The 22650-nt window shown below is 36.4% G+C and overlaps 1 protein-coding gene across 1 annotated transcript in view; it reads left to right on the top strand.

Annotated features, from left to right (window-relative positions):
• Positions 1–2213: 2213 nt before the first annotated feature.
• The window catches only part of LOC128220022 (uncharacterized), a 31152-nt gene continuing 10715 nt past the window's right edge, over positions 2214–22650 (top strand). Inside the window, exons 1-12 of the mRNA XM_052928253.1 lie at positions 2214–2287; positions 11059–11208; positions 11909–12164; positions 13553–13694; positions 14550–14649; positions 14852–14971; positions 15222–15446; positions 16155–16308; positions 17388–17486; positions 17978–18075; positions 18470–20694; positions 22321–22440. Of these exons, the coding sequence (XP_052784213.1) occupies positions 11122–11208; positions 11909–12164; positions 13553–13694; positions 14550–14649; positions 14852–14971; positions 15222–15446; positions 16155–16308; positions 17388–17486; positions 17978–18075; positions 18470–20694; positions 22321–22440 (3626 nt within the window). The 5' untranslated portion in view covers positions 2214–2287; positions 11059–11121. The remainder of the gene's footprint in view (positions 2288–11058; positions 11209–11908; positions 12165–13552; positions 13695–14549; positions 14650–14851; positions 14972–15221; positions 15447–16154; positions 16309–17387; positions 17487–17977; positions 18076–18469; positions 20695–22320; positions 22441–22650) is intronic.

The raw sequence follows: 22650 nt of genomic DNA, 5'->3' as shown, positions 1-22650 counted from the left end.
ATGAATATACAGTTAAGAAATAATCATAACATAGAAAAGAATAGGAAAATAATATGCAGGGTACACAACAATACAAAGAATGGGAAGTAAAGGACATGTCCCTACACTAAACATGGTCCTGCATTTAAGATAAGAATTATGACAATGATAAAGGGGTGATATTTATAAGTACTGTAAACACAGTGAAATAAATAGTTAGTTTTACAAAAACAACCAAAATGAACATGACATCAAATGAGTGTATGTTTACACACATTGTACATGTAATTACATATGTGGTAAAAATTGAGCCAGTGGCCTGCTGAGAAATGTAAGTATCGTAGTACCGTCTTGAAAATATGTACTCGACTGTGGTCGCTGAGCGTAAAAGATCGGAATAATGCATTTGACAAAATTCGTCATATTGTTTTGCTGTGAACAATAAACTTAATTTTCGCCAAAGGCACTGCCTAGTAGTATCGTTCGAACGACAAAATAACAAAACATGTTCTGAAATGAAATACGTTTGATCAGAACATAGTGTGCACTTAGTAACGTAAGGTCTACTGAAAATTTTACTTAGAGCTAGAGCCACCGTCCTGCAATATTTGAGTTGCTCGCGATATATTTGTCTGAACCTTCATATAATACATAGTGATATTTCATTATTTATAGACAGAAAACCACGCAAACTGTCTTCACTCAATATCCTTGATTGATGTTCTGCGTTAGCAACTTCGTAAATAGATTTCTTAACGATGTTTTTCCACGTATACATTTATGGAAACGTGCCATTTTTAGATATTGGTTAACATACTTTTGTTTTACTAGAATTCTACTGATATCGTTCTTTGATTGAATTAGAATGACAAATGTTCATTAGTTCCTCAGGCCATTTTTGCTGAGTGAGAGTAGTACCATGTCGTCGGCATGCGTTGGACAACCTACACTGGCTTCTAATATAGTCAACGAGTGCCTTGATTTCTCAATAGTGTGCATAAGATTATAAATATAGAGGAGATACAATATGGACTCCAGCACTGGCCCTGTCTCGTTCCTTGTTGTATAGGGAACAATTTGGATACTCATCCTTGTGTTCGTATGCAACTTTAAACGTTTTCGAACATATTAATGCAAACTTTTAACAAATATGGGTTGACACCGGCATCGTATAACTTTGTAAGCAGAATTGTAAAATTAACATGATCAAACGCCTGACGAACATCTAGTGAGCAGGTATACAGCTTACTATTGTTTTCCCTTGTAAAATATATGCTTCCACGAACAAGAAATGATGTAATGATACAACTAAAATGTTTTTGAAAGCCACCTTGGAGATTATTGCACGTAAGCCACTCTTCACCTTTCATTTCAAATATAATAACCTTTTCATAAAGTTTCAATACTGTAGAGCACAATGATATAGCGAGATAGCTTTTCGGATCGCTTTTCTGTTTGTTCCCGCCTTTTCCGTATAAAGTCGTGATAATGCCTGTTTTCATGTCAATAGGGAAATGAGCAAATTTTATAATGTTGTAAAACACTCGTAATAATGCACCAGTCAATTGTAACCACGGCCCCCAGGTCCGGGGAATAGCGGGGACTTTGACTTTCGGCTCAGCCAAGTCCGGGTAAGAACCCCGCCAAATGCCCCCGCACCCCAGGGACCCTAGGTAAGGCGTATTCCCCGCTGTTTTTTGCGCGAAGACAAAACCACCGCTTTCACCCTGCACTGCGGGTCCACCTGGAAAGTAAAAACACGGCCCATTTCCCCGGCTATCCCCGGTATACCCCCGGACCTGGGGGCCGTGGTTACAATCGACTGGTGCATAATAACAGAATTGTTTTTTGTCCGCCGTATAATAAGTGTTCATAATTAATTTTGTCATAGCCACTTGCTTTTCCTGTTTTGCAAGTTTTCAAACATTGTAAAATTACATTTTCTGTAAGATGGAAGTCAACATAATTTCCTACTGGCAGATTAGATTTGATGATGTTCAACCTTTCTTCACATGTTAAAAGGTGTTTATCATCAACGCTCGGATCAATGTCAGTCTGCAAATAGGCAAATGTCATCGGCACAGGCACTAGCTGCACATCTGATGTTGCCAATTGATGAACCGAAGTTTGCTAGCTTCTTGCAGGCTATCGAGGATCTTGCTATATCAGTTGTCTGTATCCTAAGTTCTTAGGGTTAAAATAATTTCGTTGTGTTCAAATAATTGACAGGTGCGCGCGCACCTCGTAAACAGATGCATTCAGTTTGACCTAAGTTTTACAAAATAACTTTATAAAAAGGCAGTAAGATGTAAGTTAGTGTTGACAATCAATAGAATATGATATTGTTTATTTTAGCTTCTGCGTCGTTACGTCGGTTAAGGCCTGCATTACTAGAATTTGCATCATGTGGTGACCTACATTTCGTTGACTTTTGGAAGATTTCTTCAGTTCAGACAGTTTGTCATCTTAATTGTTGACATTTAAGTGAAAACTGAATTCAATAATATATCAAATTATTAGGTATGTTTTCATAGTTGTAGATGACAAATGGTTTAATAACTTTAGACTAGGTAGCACTTAATATATCCAGTGCTCCAGCCAGGATTAGCTACAATAATGAGTGATCAGGGATACTTTTTTTATTATTTTGACATTTCTTATGTATCCCTGTAACGCTACAACTCTCTACCATTTAACACTGGGCGACAGAATATATAGTAATATTATGCATCGATGTTGAATAATAAGGACAAAGTTGTTCAATATATACCCGACAATGATCTAATCTGGATTTAATTTGTCAAAAGAGTCGTTATTTTCACATAAATATATTCTTGGTCACGAATAACATTAAATATGAACTCAGCCAGTCAGATTTGTCCCAGATATCGGGATACTTCATAAACAATTGACACATGTTAGTGTTTTATGATATCTGAACATGTATTTTGGCATAATGACATAAAAAAATAAAGATGTGTTTAATAGTAGGCAATAATGTTATCGTAAAAATTTGAATTTTCAACGCAAATAATTACAAAATTGTGGCCGCGAAGATTCTCTGCGCAATGACCGTTCGCTACTTTTTGCTGGGATGGTGGACGTCACGAGTCTGCCATAGTAAAACAAAATCGTCAAAAGACGAGTGTACGGCCATTTAGGTGGACTACAGCCAGGATTTGAAAAGGGCAGGGAGTTTTGAAAAGGGCAAGCTACATGAGTCGTATAGGGGCGATTGGGGGTGGTTATGAGAGGGGTCCACCGCTGTCACAAGGGGGGTTTTGGGGGGTCCCCCCATATAATTTGTTTTGGTTTCATACTCATTTTAAATCATTTTCCATGATTTCAGACTCTAACAAAATTGGTTGTTTTTCTCTCAAAATTTAGAAGGGTGTGTTTGAATATCAAAGTTAAAATTTGTCTTTTTGTCTGTGTTAGTATGATTGTACTTTTCTGAAGTCTTCTTTTGTGCGATGTCACATATTTCTCCTAAATATCATGTAAAATGAAGAAAAACAAAGACAGTTACAGGGTTCCCGCTGGCGATCGCCATTGTCGCCATTTGCGACAAAATCGCAAAAGTGGCGACAACTTTTCAAATTTGGCGAATTTATGGCGACAACGATTTTTTTCTAAAATATTTTCTTAAAATGACGTAAGTGGTGACCATGCGGCCTGCATGATAATCGATTCTGTCACTGTCATAAATCAAGCGCATCTGCTGGTGCGACAACAAAAATTAATCCGATAATTAAAGCAAGCCGTCACGGCCCAGTCAACACCTCGCTAATTATTGTAGAATTTTATTGCTTTCACGGATAAACAATGACATCCTTTAACTGTTATGTCTCTTATTAGCAAACAATTTTAATATTTAGCTCAACAGCCTTGTTGTTGCGTAATTATCGTGTTAGTTTTAAATATGCAAATCGTAGAATTTTATGTTGTCGGAAAGTCACTTGATATGCAAATTTCGTAATGACGTTTACGCGCTAAAAATAGACTTGCTTTCGGTTTTGTCGCAATTTGTAATTGCTATAAATGCAGCATTCTAAGAGTTCAAAAAGTGTCAAAAAGATTAACAGAAATCAAATAAATAGGATTAAACCCCATTTTATAAGGCTTCTAATATGTTGGCTGGAGTAAAGAGTAGGTAGACAAATTTCTATTAGGAAAGTTATGGCCCTAGTTTGACAATGTATATTTCTAGTTTCCATTTATTCTAAATTTATCTCATAATTTCACAAATGTATTCTTTTATTGTATGCAGGCATTAGACTGAAATCAACATATTGATGTTTATGTCACATTTTTGCAATATTTTTTTATTTATATACTAGTCCATATACAATGAATTTTGTCAACAGAATAACAATTTGCTATTAATATCTTGTGCTTCATGTACAACAAAATGTTATGATTTGCACGACAATGTGCTAATTAAATGCAATTTAAGGCTCTTAAAATGCTTAAACCCCATGAGCTTCAGGGGGCTTCGCCACCTTGGCCCCCACAAGGGCGCTGCCCTGGACCCGTAAGGGGGCCTATCGCGGCCCCCTTAACCCCCCGCGAAAAAGTGGCGACAACTTTTTAGAACCCAGGGGGAACCCTGAGTTAAACATTTGAAGCAATCAAATAAATAAATGCACAAACAATGTTGGGTCGAATCTTAGTTTGGTACGATCAGGATTGGGTACGAATGTTATATTCAGCTTGGCTGTTATTTAATTGTCTTTAGTAAAATTATGTTTAATATGCTGATGTTTTAGAATAAAATTACAATAAAAATCACTCCCCATGCTAAAAAAAATAACTTATAAAACATAGAACATTGATAAAATAACTCGGAAAATCGTTATAACAAAATGGCGGTCTCGGCGAATTTTGACATGATCGTAGACATGATAGGTAAACGCTGCATAAGAAATCAACATATTTTTTTTGGGTGACAAAGAAATTTTCATATGCATATTTAACAAATAAACTTTCAAAACATTTACTGAAAAAGTGATGTATTTGATTGTGTTAGCGCCACCTTTCTTATGTTTACATATTGGCAGTGACCATCTGCTTCAAATCAACAATGTTTAAAATGGCGAGTCTCTTCTGTACAATACAATAAACAATTATTTTAAAAGATTTAATTGTGCTTGACAACATTTTTCACCATCCCTTCGCATTTTCTATCGCATTTTACGAACTTTCATCATTGATTGAACAAGTTCTCAATGTATATTCTGATTGGCTGACATTTAATAGGCACGCCTCCTGCCGATGTTTCTCTATTTGGCTCTTCCTAATTATCGGATTAGTAGATGACCGATTATGAATACACATGTCGTCTGCTCACTACACAAATACACAATTAGCTGTCACATGACCTGGTCAAGGCACATGGGAAGATGAAAGGGCAGTACTGCATATTTTATGCAATCAATGGGGGCATGGTGACACCTAGTGGGAACACTATTATCATAAGTATTATGTAATTTGTCTCAATTATGACAGCGGATTAAGGGCTTTCAATCGTTTTTATACGCCCGAAGGGTCGTATTATGTTATGGCCTCCATCGTCTGTCTGTCCGTCCGTCCGTTAGCAATTCCGTGTCTGGGCCATAACTTGGTAACTAATAAAGCGATTTTCAAATAACTTTATACAAATCATCACTACATTAAAAGAATGTGTCGCGCGCCATTTCCAGGTCCATACCTCAAACACTAGAATCACCATGGGTGGGGGGACGTTAGCAATTCCATGTCCAGGCCATAACTGGGTTACTACTAAAGCAATTTTCAAATAACTTTATACAAATCATCTCTACATTAAAAGGATTTGTCAAGCATGCTTTCCAGGTCCGTACCTCAAAGGCTAATTTCACTGGGGGGCGTTAGCAATTCCGTTAGCAATTCTGTGTCCAGGCCACAACTTTGTGTTACTACTAATAAAGGCATTTTTAGAAAACATCACTACATTAAAAGAATGTGTCGCGCGCCATTTCCAGGTCCATACCTCAAACACTAGAATCACCATGGGTGGGGGGACGTTAGCAATTCCATGTCCAGGCCATAACTGGGTTACTACTAAAGCAATTTTCAAATAACTTTATACAAATCATCTCTACATTAAAAGGATTTGTCAAGCATGCTTTCCAGGTCCGTACCTCAAAGGCTAATTTCACTGGGGGGCGTTAGCAATTCCGTTAGCAATTCTGTGTCCAGGCCACAACTTTGTGTTACTACTAATAAAGGCATTTTTAGAAAACTTTGTAACCAAGCAATTTTTAGATAACTTTATACAAATTATTGCTACATTAAAAGGATGTGTTTTGAGCACTTTCCAAGTCCTGCTACTTTTAAACTTGTATTCTCAGATTTTCTAAGGAAGTTTCAGATATTCTATTTTTTTTATAAAAATATTTCATTTCATAAAATCTGATTCCATATTAGTACATCCTTCATTGCACTACTTACCAGTATGTATGTTGTTTTACAATTATTCTATGTTGTAAAAAAATACTGTTGAACAAAGGTTTTTATTAGCACTGCTAACTTAAGTATCATTAAAGTTTCAATATTGGAAGTTTAAGCCTTTGTTGTAAACACTTCACACCTAGAAAGCAGTATACTAGCATAACCTAAATGTTTATTAAAGACCTCAAGCCGAATCTTCTTCGGGCGTATAATGCTCCGTTTCGCGGTGCTCTTGTTAATGATTTCAATAGTAAAAAGGGCACTAACGGGATATTTGGCGCTAATAGAGCATTTGTGAAAAGGGCACTACTCAAAAAGGGGGCAGGGCGGAAAGAAAAGGGACACGGGCGCTGCGCCATTGAAAAACGGGCTAGCTGGAGCACTGATATCATTAGGCTAGCAATAGTCTTACAAGTGTGTATGAACATCACAAAAACGGGCTTAGCATCCCCTATGGTTCAGGAGGGATGTCCTCTCAAAAAATATATTAAATCTTGAAGGAAAAATGCACACATGTGGGCTCAAACCCACAACCTGTGGAATACTAGCATGGCATTCTAACCCACAACCTGTGGAATACTAGCATGGCATTCTAACCCACAACCTGTGGAATACTAGCATGGCATTCTAACCCACAACCTGTGGAATATTAGCATGGCATTCTAACCAACTGCGATAGCAGGGTCAAACCCACAACCTGCGGAATACTAGCATGGCATTCTAACCCACAACCTGTGGAATACTAGCATGGCATTCTAACCAACAGTGATAGCAGGGTGGCTAGTTCGCACACCCACAACCTGTGGAATACTAGCATGGCATTCTAACCAACTGCGATAGCAGGGTGGCCACAACCTGTGGAATACTAGCATGGCATTCTAACCCACAACCTGTGGAATACTAGCATGGCATTCTAACCCACAACCTGTGGAATACTAGCATGGCATTCTAACCCACAACCTGTGGAATACTAGCATGGCATTCTAACCCACAACCTGTGGAATACTAGCATGGCATTCTAACCCACAACCTGTGGAATACTAGCATGGCATTCTAACCCACAACCTGTGGAATACTAGCATGGCATTCTAACCAACAACCTGTGGAATACTAGCATGGCATTCTAACCAACTGCGATAGCAGGGTCAAACCCACAACCTGTGGAATACTAGCATGGCATTCTAACCCACAACCTGTGGAATATTAGCATGGCATTCTAACCAACTGCGATAGCAGGGTCAAACCCACAACCTGTGGAATACTAGCATGGCATTCTAACCCACAACCTGTGGAATACTAGCATGGCATTCTAACCAACTGCGATAGCAGGGTCAAACCCACAACCTGTGGAATACTAGCATGGCATTCTAACCAACTGCGATAGCAGGGTCAAACCCACAACCTGTGGAATACTAGCATGGCATTCTAACCAACAGCGATAGCAGGGTGGCTAGTTCGCACACCCACACACACTGCACACCTCCCCAGTTACCTTTCAGGCTGATTCAGGCACTTTTGCCTTTTTCCTACGACACCAGTAAAGTAAACTTGGAGGTAGGAAAAGTGTGTCCGTTTTCAGACTCAAACCCACACGGCATTCTTACCAACTGAGCAGAATGGCTGTCAGACTTTTCAACCCCTTTGTCATTAGTGAAATCAAAGACTTTTCAACCCTGTTGTCATTTCAACCCCTTAAAGTGCTAAGACTTTTCAACCCCACCTAAAACAAAGACTTTTCAACCCCTAATAAACGAAGACTTTTCAACCCCTCAATTTCTCACCTTTTTAAGAAAATAACTACAATATTAAACAATTTATTTTGAAATTTCTTTTAAAAATCAAGAAAATATTAAGACTAAAAATATAACAGACAGAAAATATGTAATACATACAAAATATACATACTTGAAACACATGATAATACAATAATTCATTAAATAGTACATTGAAATAAAAAAAAAAAAAATGCTCAACGGTCCATTTAGCTGTTAACCATAAATCTTCCCTATCTCCCTGAGGAAATTCTCACGCATTATATCATGTGCATGGTACTGCTCACTAAATTAAATGAAACAACATTTGTTTTCCTTTTGGTTTTTTAAAAAAAATTGTCATCAATAAAAAGGACATTCTTCATAATATTTCAAAATATCTAGATTTAGCAGACGAAGTTTAAGAAATACAAAATACATTCAGTTCGAAGTTGTTAGAAATGAATTATAGATTGAGTTTCAAATGCTTTCAAATTACAAATAGAATAACAATTACATAGACATATAGTTTAATGTGTCAGAGAATAAAGAACATTATGCCAATTATCAAAAATCTCGGGGAAGAGAACGTTTTTTATCACTAAGTGTTAAATGCTTTTAAAATGTGTTGATAAAATATTACATAAGCGTAACATAAGATTTTATTAATGTTTTTTTTTATTTCTCAGATTAAAATAATCAGGACATTCTATTATAAAGTGGTATATATGTAAAAAAATGCTATAAGCATTGTATTGTCTTCTAAAAAATGCAATTAAAGATTGGAATGAAGGTCGCACATTCATTAATGGGCAACATGTGTGACATGGCAAGATTTTCCAGATTTAAAACTTAACAAAAAATATATTTAATTTATTTATACCCCCAAATCCCAGAATTTTTATATAATACATTATCAAGAACTAAAATCAAACTGTACTGAAATAGCAATTTGGTACTTCAAAAAATTGTTCGACTGGGACTGTTAACCATTTTTAAAGCTGCACTCTCACAGATTTACCATTTTTACAACTTTTTTATTTTTTGTCTAGGAAAGAGCAATGTTTTGCGTAAATATCTGGAAACCAGTGATATAAGATTGCTACCAAAAAGTCTGATCGCATAAAAAAATGCATCGCATAGAAAAATGCATAAAACATCAATGTAATTTTTTGTCAGCAGTCTTATATAACTGGTTTCCATGGATTTTCGCAAAAAATGGCTCGTTCCAAGACAAAAAAATAAAAAGTTGTCAAAACGTTCAATCTGTGAGAGTGCAGCTTTAAAAGCAATAAAGATTTATAAATGTTCAAGTTGAGGTTTTTATTGGTGTTCTACAGGCAAAAAAATAAAAAGTTGTCAAAACGTTCAATCTGTGAGAGTGCAGCTTTAAAACAATAAAGATTTATAAATGTTCAAGTTGAGGTTTTTATTGGTGTTCTACAGGCAAAATAAGGAGAATGTTTCATAAATCCTTTTTTGCATTCATTTTCTTTTGCAATTATTCAAATTTGTTATTTAAAGAACAAAAGTATGTTCGTAACTTTGTACATCATATATGTGAATTCGCTGAAATATGTAATATCCTTTAGAATAATACAACAATTGTTCAGGGTAACCAGGCATCAAAATCTTACTTAACTGTACCATTGTTAATGTTCGGAATATTATAGCATATTGAAAAACACTAACCATCAAGTGCTTAGTAAATCAAGTTAAAGCCTTTGTAAATTTCATCCAATACTTTGGAGAAAAGTGTAATGAATAAGACAAACAAATCTTTAATTTTATTTCAATAACAATTTGTTAAGTTTCTTGCACAAAAAACAATGAAAAAGACAACAACTGGCTGACAAAATTAATAGGGGTTGAAAAGTCTTTGATATAGGGGTTGAGAAGTCTTCAATATGGCTATTAAGATATTTCAACTAGGGGTTGAAAAGTCTTAGATTTAGGGGTTGAAAAGTCCAAACAGGTATGGGTTGAAAAGTCTTTAAAATAGGGGTTGAAAAGTCTAAGGGTTGAAAAATCTTCGTTTTGAGAAGGGATTGAAAAGTCCTGCTCCCAGCAGAATGGGTGGCTGGTTCTTACCCAGACAAACTACAGAACATAAAATTAAAAAAAAGCTATGGAAATCACAAATGCCAGCACATTTTAGTATCAATTTTCAGAACTTTAATTGTTTTATTTGCAGCTTGCTTGTTATTGTTTTTGGTAATACATACTTGAACTAGTAACACTGACCTTAAAATAAATTGAGTAAAGAATATAATCTTGTATTTTAATGGAGGGATAAATTTGGGACCAATATCACTGAGTAAGATTGATCCCAGATGTTATCCATACAAATTTTAATTAAGAATTTATAAGTACATACCAGACAGAGAGCATTTTATCTTTTGTATTCTTTTTTACATTTGAATGCTGTTATTATTTTCCGTTCTATTAGTTTTACGTAGTCATTTTAAATTTAGCGATATTTTTGGAACATTGAATGCCAAAAGATGGAATCTTTGATTTATGAGGTAAAGTACACATCTATTTTGACTTAGTACGAAGATTCTTCCATAATGCGGTAAACAATTTCATGTGGATCCAAGTACCAGTACCAAGCCAAATTCACTTAACAAAAAGGTTCTATTTACCACTAAAGAATAAAGTGGTGACAGTGCAACATCACTGATTGGCCAAGCATAATTAACATGGTATTTTTGGATGAAAAAGCCCGAAATCAATCCTTGCTACTTGTTTTAAGAAACATTAAAACAAACCTCGAAGGCATTTAACAAGTGTTAGATTTGAGCTATTCTTTACTACTATTACTACTACAATTTATTCACAACTTATTTCATGGCAGGACAAGCCAGAATGAGACCTGACTGAAGGGAGTAACAGTGTTAGAGAGCAAGGGAGGAGAGATATGTCGCGTGTGGTGTTCCCGTGTGACCAGGAATGCTGGTGGATGGTGAAGGACAACCTCGCCAGTCTCCGGCATGACTGTGTACAGGTAGGTTCCAGTACGGGTTTAAACTATACATGCCATATTTCAAGAGACCTCCTCAAGGGATATTGTTAAGGAAACCAGGGATTTTTTACAATAGAGCAGAGATATTTAACGCATATAAAAAATTAGTCAACATCTGATACTTGCCATATTTCTGGAAAGCTTTCTAGGAGATTTTGCTGAAAAAAGCATTATGTCCTCAACTGTGGGGATTTTCATATGTATCATATAACACTTATTGTTCCAGCACAGGCATTTATTTTGCTTAATAATATACCTTTAAAAGCCATTTATTTGTTTTTAATAAACACTGTATTGAGTATATATGTTGTTAAAAAATATACAATACAATGCAATCTCATCTACTTTTCCCCAATCACAAAAATCTGTGGGATATTGATCCGATCATCCCATAAACATCACTATCCCAACCCTATCAGTGAGATAAGTCTCCTAATCATGTTGTCACAGTCTCTTAATAAGAATTTAGATGTTTACATGAAGACCAATTAGGGTGTGGAATACACAGAATCCCTTAGCAAGCCACAGGGGGACATGAATTATAAATGCAGGTATTCTACAGGATGGCCTGCCCGTTGCTTATAAGAATGACCATAAATGATGCTTCACAATAGCAGACAGGTCATCATTGTTTATGGCATCATTTGAATCATGATTCAATCTACGAACTCTTCCACTTCAGGGTCTTGTTGACATGCAGATGATAGCAGTCAGACACCAAACTATTGTGGACATTAACATGGGCTTCCCATATCAGCAACCTACTTCCTGGGAAAACTGCATCTTTAGTGGGCTCTGCAAGTTCTTCAGAAAGCCTGACCATGTTGGAGAACTGCCAAAATTCATCTCTCACACTCTGCCAGCCATTATAGACCTTGCCTTCGATGTTGAACACATTTTACCACCAGAGGGTGTAGCAATCAGTGTGCAGCAGAAAGGTAGACACTTAGTTCAGTAGTTGTTTACCATTGTTTGTTTATGAGTTGTCTAGTGTTGTAGGTATCCGCCTCTACCCAAAGAGTCACAATACTGTCTTTACCCAAGAAACAAACTGAGAGTGGCCTATATCAACTTACAGTTGTAAACTCACAGTCAAGTTATAATAATATAAATAAAGGGATGGAAGCGAATATCCGAGTATCCGGATATCACGCAAGTATTCGGATACCAAAATGGGTATTCGAATAGACGTTAAGAATGAAAATTTCAATGAAATAGCTTAGCAGAGACATTTGTTATAAAACTTTTCAGATGAAATATTTCAGGTGATCAACAGTGTCTGTCGCCAAGCGGGTATGTGTCACAAATCGTTTGCTAATTGGGTGCTTGCACAAGGCGTGATATTGTGTCCTTGTGCAGCACCCTGTGAAGTTCTATGACCTTGTTTACAATGACAAGTGTTGTTTTATGATCTCAGATGTGCTTAATTGACACTAATTGGCACTAGTTGATATTAAACGGATTGATCATTAATCCGTAGGAATTGATCGTCCAATCACAAGTTAAGGGTCATGCAATCAAAGCTATTAATGACCAATCGTATTTAGACATGTTTAGTTTTTTGATAAATAAAAAAAGTACACGCATGTAAATAAAGAAAAATTAGATCGTCTTTTTGTCTTCTTACCTTTCCCGCAATTATATCCTTCATTACAAAACACCGCAGAAATTGTAGGTAATGCATTAAATCAAAGAATGTAATGAAATAAAATTACAATCGACTATCAAATAATCAACATGTCATTTAACATGAAACCTGCTGATAAATAACAAACTCGAAAGCAAGTGGCAGTAACCAAGCAACCACCTCGGCCGAAGTGACTATCAAATTCACGAGGTGTTTATGTGGTATTTATCATGAGTTTTTATGACGTAAAATGAGTTGTTTAGCTTTGGTTATAACATTATAAATTATTAAGACTGAGAAAGAATGAATGAAAAAGTGAAATTGTCATATGACAAATTATAAATCAAGTGGACAATTATGTCAAATAACAGAAGGTGGGTGACATATAATAGGAAATTTACATATTATGACAATAATTTGATACGAGTATCCGGATAGTATTCGAATACTTGATACGAATATCCGGATACCGATTTGGTATCCGGTTTCCATCCCTAATAAATAAGTATTGCAAGTTGAAATCCTAAACTTATCAATGTTGTTGAGTTTCAGCTGTGATTCACTCACTCATTTTTAACCAAAGCATCCCAGGTTTAAATCTTGCCGATTCAAGACCAAACTTTTCTTATAAAATTGTGCCAATGAGATTAGTTGATTGATTTGGTACCAGGCTTAACTAATTAATGCCCCCACTTACAGGTGACCAGCGTGAGATCCCGCGTCTGCTATGCTGGTCTATAGTGGCATGTGGGTTTCTGTGTCTCTTCCCAAACGAGGAAAGGGGATTTGGTACGAGGCTTAACACCATCAACTTTAACCGATTCTTTGCCCATCTTCCACTGTAAGTTGTGACTTTTCTGAGGGAACTTTTTGAAGTTGCTAATTGGGCCAAATTTCAGTCTCAAAAGGGGCAGAGATTGATATCTTGTTAATAAATGTTTAAAATAAAATTACTATTGATTCTTGTATGAATCCTTAACAGTATCTTGTCTTGTGTAAATCGTATTTGCCCTAAAAGACACCCTTCCTGACTCCAATTTCACCCCTTAAGCCCTACTGAGTAGTTATGAATCTTAATGTTAATGTTATAAGTTTTGTTCAACTTTCTGGATATAATGCAGGACCTAAAATCAGTGTGTGTATACCATGTGATAAATTAAGTCATAAATGCTACGTTGATTGAGAGTTTAGTTTGTTAAAACACTTCAACAAACCTAGGTTTGTCGCAGTGTTTGATGAAACTCATCACCTTATCAAACTTTGGTAATAAAACAAAGGCGGAGCTCTGTAAGTGGCATAGACTGCCCTTTGTTTTATTTAAAATCGTGTAGTAAAAGAAACGTTATCTTTGATTTAAGTCTTTATTTTAAGCAAAATGTTGCCTTCCGACGTAGCATATATGACCTTGTTTTCTGATCAATAAATAATAAAAAAGAATGCTCGATCCCAAGGCCCTTATACTTGGTAGACTGATGGTTCATGACCAGTAGCTCAAACATATTGATTTTTAAGCCAGAAGGTCAAGGTTAAGGTCATTCACTGATGAAAATTGGGGCCTTTTAATCACTACTTGGTTTTTATACTGGAGCAATGTTAAAGTCCCATGATACAAAAACAACAACTTGAAGATCCATTGCATGTCTGTACAGACATACACAGTACCAGGAAACTATAACATGAATTGTTTATACCACAGGTGGTCCCAGAACGCCAAGCTGCAGTGTATACTTCATTTTTTTGACCGCGTCCATGCTGAGAAGACCAACGCTAGCGGCAACATTATCTTCACCAGACAGGTAATATACTTTTTAATATATCATTCAAACAAAACCTCTCACCGTTTTTATGTTGAAGCAGGGCACATGGGCAATGTACTTATTATGTATATTTATATATTTATTGTGTATTTGATGTACCTTGATGAGACTGAAACAAACTTTAAACAGTACAGGTTGTGGTATTACCGCTCCATCTCATACATGATTGTTTCCATGGCAGGTGATACGTGCTGAGGAGTTACCTACCCTTGACACCTGGCTCAACTGCACCAGTGATCTATGTCCTGTGGATGTCTTAGAGGAAGGCCTTATTGAGGATTCCGGATGTGGCACATTACAGGTTATTTTTCATTTTTAACAAGGTTTTCAATGTAAAACAGGTTATTAGAATGGGGATGTCTTTAGGAGGACGGGAGGAGCATTAAACCTTGGTTTCTGCTGAATTACTTAATCTAGCATTGATGGATAGTAATGACAGTTGGTGTGAAGGTAGCTTATTTGGTGATCTACATGTAGCTTGGGATTGCTTTAGAGGTGGGTGGGCTCAAGGTCAAGGTTATAGTTAATTACCACTGTTAATTATTTTATAGGTGGACTTTGCGAACCGTTTCATTGGTGGAGGAGTATTGGGGAGGGGCCGGGTACAGGAAGAGGTGCGGTTCACTGTCTGTCCAGAGCTGGTCGCAGCCATGTTATTTATGGAATCAATGGAGGAAAACGAAGCTATCGTTATCAGTGGTTTCCAGCAATACTCGATGATGTGTGGCTATGCAGCTGGGCTGGAGTTTGTTGGAGATAATGAAGATAAAGCTGAGGTAAGTGAAGCTGTTTTAGGCATAAAGAAAACAACAACTTTATTTTCAATGATGATATATTTAGAACATAATCTTCATGTACATTTAAGCGAACCAACACAAAAAGAAGAAAAATACCTACAGATTTTTTTTTATTTCCTAAACTGTGTTATGGTTGACAATTAAAGATGTGTATGGGTAAGCCAAAACAAAGTTTTTACGTTTACTAGAGATGTTTAGATGATCAGATATAATTGAAAATTGAAAAATTGGGCCTGAAATCAGTGACAATCTATGGTATTTGGTCATAATCAATCATCTGTTCCACTGGCCAGTTGTTTTCTTATTTCTTCTGGTTATTTGTGTTCGGTTAATGTGTGCCAATATTCTCTTCAGTGTTCATTTGTATATTCTGAAGTGTCCAGTTGGTATTGTTAAGAATATGGCCGAAAGCAACAAGAACACCAAATAACTTCCAACATACAAATGCAACAGGCATTTTTTAGGATTATAAATTATTGCACAAGAATAAAAATACAATTAATGGCTTGACAACAAACGTAAACTTGTCAATAACCATATAATTGTACTATTGATAATCGGTTACTTTAGTGGAAATGATTATCAATAGTCAAACTGGAACCAATTCCCAACACTAATGCTTAGACATTTTCAGGACTTCTCTCATCCTCTAAAATACTTTAAAATTAGGGTCTTCCACATGTTCAGGTTGATGAGAGAGGCAACCTGAAGACGACATTATGTGCCATAGATGCATCCAGAGATGACCATTCCAGAGGGACAAAGCGGTCAGCCACAGTGAAACATCACAAGCAATACGACGATAGGGTGCTGCTTAGAGACATCAACAAGGCATTTGTTGGTAGGTACGGAGAGTTAGTGGATTGGGGATGGGGGCAAAGCTGCCAGAAAAATATGACCAGCAATATGAAAAGATACATGTATTAACAAGGCTTTGGTTGGTAGTTACAGAAGTGGGGCAAGATGGGTTTGGAGTGGAAGTCCAGGTCAGAAGAAAGGGGAGGTCTTTGTATAAAGTCCTTTCTTCATTGTTTTGTGACGAAATTTACAATCATATAACTTAATTCAAGCACAATGTTACAAATTACATAGAGGGTTTTTGTTGATACAAAACCAGTTTCAGTTTTGGTTTCAATGGTTTCAGCAGTTACGAAACCGGTTTTGATAGTTTTGCTTGAAGTAACAAATGCATGGTTTTGTGTACATTTTCAACAATATGGCGGAGCTACTGTAGCTACTGAGCTACACAATTACTAATATAACCCTTTTCATTCAGCTCATTTGCCCATTTTAAGGCATTGTTATAAAAAAGATCGAGTTTCAACAAACGAAGTTGACCACTATCCGCCATGTTGTTTTCGAAGTAAACTAGTTTTCGGATGGAACAAACCGATGAAACCGCCTTCAGTATAAGTAGGGGTTTCGATAGTTGCAAAAACTGGTTTTGGTTTTCGTTAAAAAACGATTGAAACTGGTTTTGGTTTTATTTGAAACTGTTACAACAAATACACAGTTCGTGAAACCGATATAAAACCGAAACCAGTTTATTACCAACAAAAACGCCCATAGTATGTTTGATTTGGTTTGCAATCTTAACATATTCACTTCAAAATATATATAGGTATTGAGTTGAGTTTATTCACCATCAGTTTAATATCAGTTTGTTTTTGTGTTGAAGTTTATGTTTTTATCTTAAAAACCTATTCAGTTTCAAATTATCACTTCCTGTAAATAATCAAACAAAAAAGTAGACCATATATATTGAAAATTGATGTCATTCTTATACTAGTGCTAAAATTATTTTTCTTAACAAGCCCTGCTATATAAAATCCAGAAATTGAGAATAAGAGCAAACCTTAAAAGCCTTAAACCAATGCATGGCTTGTCAGCTTGTGGACTATTGCATATTCTATATTACAGGCTTCTGTGCACCGTTCAGTCTTCCTGCTAGTGTACAGTCGGACTCTCCAAGATCAGAGGATTTCTTCACCCCAGAAGGCTCGCACACGGAGTGTAATGGTATGGAGTTATATGTGCTTGCTTGAAACATGCGGGTATTATTTACAGGTCTGTTATTTCTAAAACCAAGTGTCGTATAATCAAGCATGCTTTCCTACAACAGCTCTTGTTTTTATAGTCCAATCATAAGACTTGATTGTAATCAATTCACTAACTGTTTTCCCTTGATTGGTAAGTTAAATGGTTAAATAATATCCAATTTCATGTATATGAACATGATTTTATTACTTCCAACCAAACTTTTTTCTATTGAGCTACAAAGTTTATTTTCTGCCTCCTGTAAAAACATACATGTACAAGTCAAATGAATGAATTTAATCTCATTTTTCCTAGAATTAAGTTTAGGTCATGAATTGTAAAATTTGTATTTCTACAGAAAATTAATCAGTAAAACAAAAGCAATTAAACTTTGTTCATGAATTTTCTTTCATTTCAAAGATGCGGAAACCTATAACCATAATCAAATAAAAAAGTCTTTTTTTATTTTCTAGAGCAAGTACCAAACCTGGCCTTAATTGACGAGTTTGTGGAGAACCTGTTGTCGTCTGCAATGATTTTGGCCCTTCCTCTTGCCTCCCGGGCTTTACAGGTTACTTATTCGACTTATTGACTGGAATCATTAAATCCTATTATTATTGTCAACTGAAATTTACAAATAAATTAGGTCTGTCAACTGACTCAACGGTCAATGGACTCAATATAAAAAAATACTATAATTTTATTGATTGTTAAGTCACTTGGCTAACACCAACAATAAAATTGTATAAAATTATACATGTACATAACATGTTGCTTATTTTAAATATTATGCTTAGCGTGGCTAGGTCTTATTTTATGTTTTTCAAACCCAAAATGTCTGGGTATTGTGATATCTTTGATAAATGTCAACATTGTCATCATTGTGTTACCCATAAGTATAAATTTGCTCTCTCTCTGCATCTTGTTAGGTTTTCAAATAATTATGAGGTAATAATTTCTTTTAGGCTGAAGAATCCGGTGCTTCCACCTTCCCGGTTAACAGAGAGAGCAGCAGCACAAATTCTGATACAGACGTTGTAAGTGCGATCAGTCTGGTGGACAGCATCCAACAGCGACAATCTAGTATGGACCACCTCGACGTTAACTTCAGAGAATGGTATAACAATTACAGGAGACGGAGTTCAAACCTGAGTGACTTAAGCTCGCGTAGAAGCAGCTACGATTGTGCTTCAAGGCGCAGCAGCAATTGCAGTGCAAGGGGAGGTTATAGCTCTGAGTTCAGCTCTGAGTTTGAGGAATATTATGACAACTTTCAACAGCAGGAGAGATACAAGTATCACACAATAACAGAAGAAGTCGGCTCAGCTGCTGTCATGGAATTTGCTTCTACACTGGCTGCGAGTCTGTTACAAGCCGGGACTCAAGAAGCAGCGTTTTTATGTCCTTCGCCGAGAGACTTTCAAGAAAGCTTGCCGGATGAAAATGTGTATAAAAAACCCACACCAATAAAACTGTCACCGACCTCTCCTGCAGAATCATTCTTAACTTCTGATGATAATAGCTTTAACATTGTTATACGGGAAGAATGTATTAGAAGCTATGTTGATATTTTATTCTTTGAAATTTGGCCATTCCCAATAGCTGAAAGTGTAGAAATTGAACGAAAAACAAACATCTATAAAGAGATTAGGCAAGAAATTTGTGAACATTTCAGACATGGTTATATAAATGATGAAGACAATCAAGAAAATAATATAAGTGAAGACAATCTAGTAGACAATACTGATGTTGAACATGACATCTCTGAAGATGATGTTAATAAAAATGATTCCAAAAGTAACACTAGTGTGATTGTTGATGATGATATTTTATTAGCTGTAGCCGACAGAATTGTCACAATAGCCTTCCAGGAGGCTTTACTGGAATATAAATATGTTTCAAATTTCAAGAAAAATTGTTTCCCTCAAGATTTTTCTGAGAGTAGCCAATCAGATCATTCCATTGATGCAAAGGACCAATCAGATTCAAGCTTTCAAGAAAGTAGTTCTTACTCACAAACTAACCAAGCAAACCATGGAAAAATAGACCCAGCCGTGCAAGTTGCAGAGAAAATGGTTTCAGGTCTTTTTAGTAAAAAAACTTTGGAAGACACTAATTCAAATTCAGCAGTTTCTCAAAGTTTACCAGTTGGAAGAGACAGTAATAAAGGTTTGGTAGATTCTGTTGCATCGCCATCTAAATGCCAGCAAAGCTGTGATAGTACTGTTAAGGTTGTTATTGACAGTGTTCCAATCAAACATTCCACTACAACAAGTGATAACTTGTCACACAATGAGAGAGAGATGTATAGTAGAATAGCTGACAAGATTTTACTCCAAGGTTTAAGCCCTGGGTACGATACTGAATTAGCAAGAAGTATAAAAATGGACGAACTCGCTAGTGGGAATGACAGTTTAACTGATAAAAGGAAATTATTTTGTGAACCTACTGTGCCATCTTTTGGTCGTAGTTCTAGTCAATCTGAATCAAACTCGCAGGAATCAGATTCCTCGTGTGTTCCAAATAGTTCTGTATCCTCTGGTCTTTCATCATGTGCTAAGCTGTCCAGTCTAGACAAAAGCAAGTTGAAAACTAGTGTAAAGAATGAAAGAGAATTTAAGCATACAGTTCCGGTAGAGATTAGTCAAGACTTACAAAGTGCTAATATAGATTACGACATGTTGGGTGCTAGGCCTAAGGTTAAAGAGAGTGTTGTACCAAAACCAAAGGCTGGTAAATCTACCTCTGAAAACAAACAATCTGAGGTAAGGATTTCAAATAGGAGTTTTTCTAATTCTGATTCCAATGAAAGTTGCGGCAGCTCATTCAGGATCCCAAGTACGAGCCCAGACACCTCAAGTTCAGATAACTCTGCTCACCATGGTGCCATAGGGGCTAAAAGTCACATGACTAGTCATGTGATCACAGCTGTGATACCTGCATCCCCCGGTGAATCTAACCCAAAGTCACACAGTAAACTAAAATCGAAGCCCTGTTTTCCATTCATGACAGGAAATAAAAAGAACTATGATCAGTTCGCGAACAGTCTGTCCCGTGATTTGTTGACGAATGCATTCCTTCAAGTGCAAGAACACAGGGAATGTGTGAGCTACCCTCGACGAAGCAGTGAACCGATGCAGATCTCAAATGATGCAGCCCTTCAGAGGCTAGAGAATTCTATCAATCACAGGTAAGAGTTGCATACTTCCATATAGATTGTTTTGATGTCTCATTTTGACTATGAGGTTATTTCATCAAATATCCTGGATTTTTAGAATCATTTTTGTGAAATATAAATGATATTTTTATGCCCCCGAAGATGGGCATATTAAAATCGCACCATCTGTCCGTCCGTCTGTGTGTCCGGCTCAATAACTTGTGTCCGGGCTGTAACTTTCTCTTGTAGTGACAGGTTCTAAAATAACTTGCCACATGTGTTCAACATACCAAGACAACGTGTCGCGTGCAAGACCTGTGTCCCTACCTCTAAGGTCAAGGTCACACTTAGGTGTCTATTAACAATGGAATGCTGCATATAAGAACATAGAGTATAGGTTGTCGTGTCCGGGTTGTAACTTTCTCTTGTATGGACAGATTTTAAAATAACTTGCCACATGTGTAAGACATATTAAGATGACGTGGCGCCTGCAAGACCTGTGTCCCTACATCTAAGGTCAAGGTCACACTTAGGTGTCTATTCACAATGGAATGCTGCATATAAGGACATAGAGTAAAGGTTGTTGTGTCCGGGCTGTAATTTTCTCTTGTATGGACAGATTTTAAAATTACTTGCCACATGGGTTTGACATACCAAGACGACGTGTTGCGTGCAAGACCCATGTCCCTACCTCTAAGTTCAAGGTCACACTTAGTGTTTATTTACAATGGAATGCTGCATACAAGGACACAGAGTATAGGTTGTCCTATCCGGGCTGTAACTTTCTCTCGTATGTACAGATTTTTAAATAACTTGCCACATGTGTTTACCATACCAAGACGACGTGGCGCGTGCAAGACCTGTGTCCCTACCTCTAAGGTCAAGGTCACACTTAGGTGTTTATTCACAATGGAATTCTACATATAAGGACATAGAGTATAGGTTGTTGTGTCGGGGTTGTAACATTTTCTTGTATGGGCAGATTTTAAAATAACTTGCCACATATGATCAACATACCAAGACAACGTGTTGCGTGCAAGACCCATGTCCCTACCTCTAAGGTGAAAGATACACTTAGTGTTTATTCACAATTTAATTCACATATAAGGAGATAAGAGTGTAGGTTGTCAAGTATGGGTGGTATTTTTTATGTTCAGTGGCAATTTAAAATAACTTGCCATATGTATTTGTCATGTAAAGGCAAGATCAACTTTTCATGTACTGACCTTGTTCACTGGTTAATATCACATTCGGGGGCATTTGTCACATACTGTGACAGCTCTTGTTTAAAATTGGATTTAGAATATTATTAATTTTGGTGAAACTACTGGTGAAAACATTATTCTGTTTTCAGTTGAGTTAAATTATTATAATTTATTATATTAATTATTGGTAATTAGTTCATTATATCATAATCATATGTGAGTTATTACAATTGCAAATATATCATACACATCAAAAACTGTGACTATGTCGGTCAATAGCTATTCATAGCTAATGTTTTCTCTGTTATGTCATACTGACTGAAAATAAAATTTGATTTGATTTGATTAGAATTGTCTGATATAAAACAGTGTTGTGGTTGATGACATACATATAAACTTTTAATATGAATAAGATTTACTGATAAGATTGCAAATGCTGCTACCCCTGTTGTAGAAATGGGCGCAGGACGGGTAAGAGCAAAACTGATGAAGACATCTCCCTAATGGACTGGGAGTGGAGCCAGCAGATAACTACTAAAACATCTAGTGGCTTCAGAGATCCGCTGCTTTCAAGGTATAGTGTAATGGTGATCATTGTGAAATTAGAACAAGCCTGAAACAACCCTGCACACATGACAGGCTGGCAGGCAGCCAGTGTTCACTGAATTTGTCCGCTCTTTAACCCGATAATTTCATCTTATTTCCACCAAACTTCAATACAATGTTAATGTGCATAATATCTCAAACAAATTTGATACCCACTCTGATCTGCCTTGTAAGTGGG

The sequence above is a fragment of the Mya arenaria genome, chromosome 15 (assembly GCF_026914265.1).
Source record: "Mya arenaria isolate MELC-2E11 chromosome 15, ASM2691426v1".
Classification (NCBI taxonomy): Eukaryota; Metazoa; Mollusca; class Bivalvia; order Myida; family Myidae; genus Mya; species Mya arenaria.
Note: the sequence above shows the minus strand (reverse complement) of the source record. Positions and strands in the feature narration are given on the sequence as shown.